At 47.9% G+C, this 6,774-nt stretch overlaps 1 protein-coding gene across 1 annotated transcript; it reads left to right on the top strand.

Annotated features, from left to right (window-relative positions):
- Positions 1-1,466: 1,466 nt before the first annotated feature.
- Positions 1,467-3,295, top strand: LOC123176236 (GDSL esterase/lipase At2g04570; the record flags this gene model as incomplete). The annotated part of the gene is given in 2 exon segments (XM_044590538.1): positions 1,467-1,804; positions 2,417-3,295. Coding segments are annotated over 2 exon segments (1,016 nt in total), but the record flags the coding sequence as incomplete, so codon positions are not given.
- Between the last annotated feature and the right edge of the window lie 3,479 nt (positions 3,296-6,774).

Genomic DNA, 6,774 nt, shown 5'->3' with positions numbered 1-6,774 from the left:
GGGGGGGGGGGCTAAAACCCTAAACCTGTGGCGGCCTTTAGTCGCGGTTGGCCAGAAGAACCGCGACTAAAGGTCCTCCGCCCCGACGGCCGCCTGGCGCCCACGTGGACGGGCCGTTAGTCGCGGTTCTTAAGCAGCCGCGACTAAAGGTGGGGGGCTTTAGTCGCGCTTATTTGGTCGCGGTTGCGCAACCGCGACTAATGGCAGTTGCGAACCGCGACCAAAGGCCTTTTTTCCACCAGTGGAATTAACAAAATATTATCATCTAACGGGATCAGTACGTAATACAACAACCCGGGCGAACAAGAATACGGTTTTCGTGCCTCCTGTCGGCTCCGCCGCTGATCCACCTTGTCCCTTGTGGCGGTAGGGCCATGGAGGTGTGGTCGATCCCGGCCCTTGAAAGCAGTAGGGCTTCATTTTTAGGTGTTTATTAAATCTTGGTTATTGTTTGTGTCCTGCTCGGGAAGGCTAGGAGGTGGCGGTTCCTTGAAGATGTAATAAGGTTCTCCCCGCCTAGCCCCCATCCCGGCGGCCCATATCAATCGTCGCCAGATAGCGTGTGGAAGTGTATCTCCAGTGGATCTCACGGGATGCAGAAAATGTTTGTCTATGGTGAATCCGGTCTTTGTTCGTTTACGCTCATGTGTCTAGAGGTTAGATTCTACCGATCTACTATTCACTTCATCGGGGACGGTTGTTGTTCAGATGCGCTGGTCCTGTGAGGCCTTAGCACGACGACTTTCGACAGTCTTCTGCAACAAGGTTTGTCTGGCTCCGGCGAGGAAGGGACGATGATGACGGAGTGCCTTTGGCTTGTTTCAGTGTTTGTAGTCGTCGCTAGGTGGTCAACAAACCTAGATGAAATCTTACTTCTGGTGTTTTTTATACTGCCTTAACAGTTGAATGCATCAAAAGATTTTCCAAGAAAAGTGGTTCCACCATGTCCCCATGTCGCGTATACTGTATTCTAGACTGTGTTTGCGCCTATATGTCAATCTTGAAACTCCACTATGTAATGTACTCGATCAGATCTTATCTTCGAGTGAAAAGTCATGCAGGTGTACGTGTGCACGTGATAGCTAGCATGTGTGTACCACGCTAATTTTTCTTCAATACAACGTGTTATGCTTGACTAGAGTTACTACGGACGTACCTGCATTTTCCTTCTTGACAGCTATGCTCGACTACAACAATTTACTACGCCGCCACAGGCCAACACCAACCTACCTAGCAAGCTATGCACCGCACAAGGTCGCATGATACCTCACCTCCGGCTTTATTGCTCCCACTGTGCGCAGCGCCGCTTTTCACGTCCCGTCAACCAACCAACCAACAATTTACACCGTCTTGCGTCGTCACCTTCTCTCACTCTCAGCCGCAGCAGCAGCACAGAAGCAGGCGCACTGCGTCTCTTGCAACAATGCCGTTGGCGGCATCCACAGCGCGCTTCTTGCTGCTCAGCGTGCTGCTGCTGTCGTCGCCGGCGGTGACGGTGGTGCGGGCGCGGGTGACGGCGCTGATCGTGTTCGGCGACTCGACGGTGGACGCGGGGAACAACAACGCCGTGCCCACGGCGGTGCGGAGCAACTTCCCGCCCTACGGCCGGGACTTCCCGGGCGGCCGCGCCACGGGCCGGTTCTGCAACGGCCGCGTCGCCACCGACTTCTACTCCGAGGCGTTCGGGCTCCGGCCCTTCGTTCCGGCCTACCTCGACCCGGACTACGGCATCCAGGACTTCGCCGTCGGCGTCTGCTTCGCGTCCGCCGGCTCCGGCCTCGACGTCGCCACCGCCGGCGTCTTCGTGAGTGATCCCTTTCTTTTTCTTCACTCCTGCATGCACCGTGTGCTAGCTGCTTCAGAAAAGTGCCATCTTTGTAGCTGCAAAAACAAATGCAGAAAGGAAAACTAATTAAGATATCAGTTTTGCTAAGAACACGTCTACATGTGATCTAATATTGCACATGTAAGTCGTATGTCATTGATTTTACGTGAAGATTCGTGTGGGTATTTTGTTTTATGTTTGATTGAATCACTTAGATATGCAAGAATTAGATGTAACCTTGATTGAATCATTTTGTGGTTTTATTCATTTATTGGTTTTATAGGGCCCATGCATGCATGCATGTGTTGCAAAAAGTGACAGACATCGTGACTGTTAGCGTGATTCACGGCCATACATCACGCTCGCTCTCGTACTGTGTGGACTAGCTAGCAATGTAAGCTTATGAGTACAGTACAGTGTGCTAGTAGTACCATGCATGGACCCAGTGGCATTTACAGCCAAGGCAACTAACAGCCGTGTAACTTGCAATCATCAAACTACAAGAAAAAAAACACGCCTCTGGTAATGAAGTAAATGTGTAAGTTTTTATCCAAACAAGTGTAATGAAGTAAATGTTTACTGTTCGATCAGTCAGTGATACCATTGTCGAAGCAAGTGGACTATTTCAGAGACTACAAAGCCCGGCTTGCGGAGCACCTCGGCGCGGCGGAGGCTAGGGCGGTGGTCGCCGACGCCGTCTACGCCATCAGCATCGGCACCAACGACTTCATCGAGAACTACTTCGCCCTCACGACGGCCCGCTTCCTGGAGTTCACCGTCGGCGACTACACCGACTTCCTCATCGGCCTCGCCCGGAGCTTCCTGGTGGAGCTCTACGGCCTCGGCGCGCGCAAGATCGGCTTCACAGGGCTCGGGGCCATGGGCTGCCTCCCCATCGAGCGGGGACGCCGGGTCATGCTCTGCATCGAGGAGTACAATGTCGTTGCGAGGTCGTTCAATGCCAAGCTCCGAGCCATGGTCGACGAGCTCACCGGCAGCCTTCCCGGCGCGCAGTTCCGGGTCGCCGAGGTGTACGATTTCTTCACCGGCATCCTGCAGAACCCGTCGAGCTACGGATTCGTGAAGGCGGCCAGGGGTTGTTGTGGCACGGGGTTGTATGAGATGGGGTACACATGCAGCGAGTGGGACGCGCTCACGTGCGCCGACGCAAACCGATACGTCTTCTGGGACGCCGTGCACCCGACGGAGCGGGCCAACAAGATCATCGCCGAGTACCTCATGAACACAACCTTCAGCCATTTCTTGTGATCATTTCTTCTTCTTATATACTCTAAGATAAGGAAAAGTAGGAAATGAACGTCCCTGCTTGATTCGCATGCTACTTTATATTGATTTGTGTGGTTAATTGTATGCATCTTGGTATGCGGAGACCAGAAGCAATTAAAGCTTCCATTTAAAAGAAATCCAGGCTTGAAACTGAGCAAGTCACACAAGCTTTCCGCATAGAAATTTCTTTGGCACACGCTTATATTATGCTTTTTTCAGAGAGTACACGTTTATGGTTTTTTATATTGGAAAAAAATTCATTTTACTATCCTGAACAAAGTTGGAGATTACCCTGACTTTTATTCCGGTTTCCTTACCCCCAAAATAATTCCATACCGAACCAAAAAAGACCTGGGTGGTTTGCCCAGACCGGCTGCTGACGTGGCGTGGTCAAAGGTGGTATTTGACCTGCGGGTGGGGTCCCACTCGTCTTCAACCCCTCGCCAGGAAACCGCTGCGTGGTGCATGTTCGTGCGTCGACGCCCACCTCCTGCTTCGCGTTGTCCCGCGCGTCCCCGAGCCCATCTTCGTGCCACAGAGATCGTGCACGTACGGCCTCCTCTACCTCTTCCCTCTTTCTCAGCTCCCTCTCCCCTTCTCTAGCTCTCTCTCTCTCTCTCTCTCGCGCGCGCGCGCGCGAGAGTGCGCGTCTCCGAGAGAAAACGTCGCCGCCGCCCTCTGTCCTCGCGGCCAACGGCCACCCCTTGCCACACCAGCATGTCCAGGAGCTCCGCCAAGACGCCTAGAACATCTCCGTAGAAGAACTCGAGCTCGGAAACACTGCATCACGCTAACCGTCGTCGTCTTCCTCGTCGGCATCCGAAGATCGCCGATGTCAATTCGGGCAATTCAGAGCCTCCCCGAGCCAGAAAAGATGCCCTAGACTTCACTGCGAGCTCCTACACATTTACCCTCTCCCCCTCCTTCGCTTTCGTCCTCCAACTAAGGTAGCTGCCATGACCTAAGCCGCCGTCCGCCATTGCCGATGAGCTCATCGTTGCCAAGCTCTCCCAGCCGCCTCATGCTGTACAGCAAGCTCCTGTTGTCCCGTACTTGTCACCCCGCTACACACTCTATCATCTGCATGCTCCTTCTCAGCTGCCCGCATGCATCCGAGCACCGCCGCCGCCTAGCTCGCTGCCGCCGCTAGCACCAGCCACTCCGGTACCCGCTGCTGCAACCAGCCGATGCGCCTCGTCGCGCTGGTCATGTAGAATCCACGCGCGCATCCAGCCTCTACTGGAATCGGCCGGCCCGCGATGTCCATTGTGCTCCGGTTAGCCGCCGGCTAAACCTATCATTAGCACTTAGCTAATCCACCGCCTTAGTCACTATGAAGCGGGTCCCACTGACTGTTAACCATAGGGCTAATTTCCTGTTTCGGTTAAGTTAATTCTCATGGCCCCACCCGCATGTCAAAACCACCATTGACCGGCGCCAGGTCAGCTGCAAGTCGAGACAAACCACCCAGGGGTTCTTTTGTCCGGTATGGGATCGGGGGGTAAGGGAACCAAAAAAATAGTCAGGGGGTATTGTAAACCACCAACTTTGTTGAGGGTAGTAAAATGGACTTTTTTTCTTTATATTAAGATAAGAGAAACGTATATGTTTTATGTAAGTGTGCATGGCAAGCTCAGAACCATATAGCCAGTCTTCCCTTTTTGAGGTAAGGAACTTTTTTTTTTCTGAGGATACTAGGAGCATACATATATGATATATCTACCTCTTCTTTGCTCAGTTTGGTACGATCTATTATATTTCCCTCTATGAACCTGTCTTCAACCAGTGAACCAGCATTGTGATATTTAGTGGTTGGCTGTCCTTGCTCAGCTGCTCCTAATTCTAAGGCCAAGCTTCTTGTGATAAGATGTGCTGAAAAAAGACTTGGAAAGGGGAAGCGGCTTTTCTCTCAAAAAGTTTATCATTCCTAGCTTTCCCTAAACACCACATGAAAATAATAATATTGCTTAAAGTGGCAAGGGAGTGGTATGAATTAGCTAAGATTTAAATGATGGTAGTTAGAGAATCAAAGTTTTGAATCAACATATTTATTCTAATCGTGCCAAGGCCTAGCAAACCATGCTGCTCTACCAAGCCCTACCTAGAACGTCTATCAAGCTTTATCTGTCAAGATAAGAAGATTAGATAAAGTTCACGAGCTCCCTTCTAAGGAGGGCAAACAAGAGAAGATAGAAGACAGGAGAATAATGTTCCTAAGGTCCAAGACTTTTGAAAGAGTTTCGCCAACAAAATCGGCTCCATCGTCTAGTTAGGTTTAAATCTCATCTAATCTAGGTACCACTCCCCCATTGTACTCTTCATTGAGATTAATAGAACATATTAGGGTATTGCCCCAATATAGGCATGAAATTATATGCAACAATGTCTTGAAGATCGCTTTACGAGAAACCTTGAGAATAATAAATGATGTGCATTCTACTTAGGTGAATGAAACTAAAAAATGTGCAGGCAATAGCGTTGTCTTTGCGACAATTTATTTTTTGGCATCTATTTCAATATTAAAAACATTATTTATATTTTTTATTACTAGTAAGCGTGCACGTGCAACGCACATCTTTTAATTATAATATAAGAGCATTTACAATCGGAGTTAGCAAATCCGACCCCTAAATGCCCGCAGATATACCTGTCAGTATCCAGGCATGACCATTTTGAGCCCATATTTGTCCGTCCATGCAATCATACTTATTGTCTCCTTTTACTCCCCCTATTTCTTTTTTATTACTCGGCATATAAGATTTTTCTGAAGTCAAACTTCATAAAATTTGACCAATTTTATAAAAAGTAATATTACTATCTCCAATCCATATTACTTGTCTCAGATTTGTCTTAATACATATACATTAGATGCTTTGTGAGATTAATTTTCATATTGTATTACTTTAGTATTATATATATCGACGTATTTATGTATTAATTTGATCAAACTCTACAAAGTTTGACATCAAACAAATCACATATGCAGAGTAAAACGAACCGAAGGGGTATGTCTGGTCACTTGCATGGGTGGAGATGAAGAGGGAAAAAAATAAAAAAGGTGGTCCAGGGTGGCTACATACGAAGCAAAATGAGTGAATCTACACTTTAAAATATGTCTATATACATCCATATGTGGTAATCCATTTGAAATCTCTAAAAAAAACAAATATTTAGGAACGGAGTGAGTATTATTTGTTTCAAAATATACAATTCAGTCCTAGTTTGAAGCAACAATTAAAAAAAATTAAGCAACACTATACACTATTTATTCTCTGATAAAGGTCCGCCTCTTTATGCGCATGGCATAGATATTGTTTGTCCCTTTACTGTCAATGAACTTCAAAATATGTACCAAAATCGCTTCCGTGGATCCATGTCAGTAATATATATTTCCTATAGCTTCATCCTTATCAGACATATTTTATTTAACATAAAAATTATCCAAAAAACTTAATAATATTAAATTAAAATTGTAATGTCAATGGGTTCTTTATTCGATTATTTGATTCACAACCTAAGCACACCCTGACGGCCTGACTTCATAAAAAGATGACACCACTGACAAACACACACACAAACATACCCGTGGCCGCACACACCACAGACACACTCTCATCTTCCTGCCTCTCTTCCCTCTCTCTCTCTCTCTCTCTCTCTCTCTC

Source organism: Triticum aestivum, unplaced genomic scaffold (assembly GCF_018294505.1).
Source record: "Triticum aestivum cultivar Chinese Spring unplaced genomic scaffold, IWGSC CS RefSeq v2.1 scaffold14978, whole genome shotgun sequence".
Classification (NCBI taxonomy): domain Eukaryota; kingdom Viridiplantae; phylum Streptophyta; class Magnoliopsida; order Poales; family Poaceae; genus Triticum; species Triticum aestivum.
The sequence above is the reverse complement of the archived record's forward strand: the minus strand, read 5'-3'. Positions and strand labels throughout refer to the sequence as shown.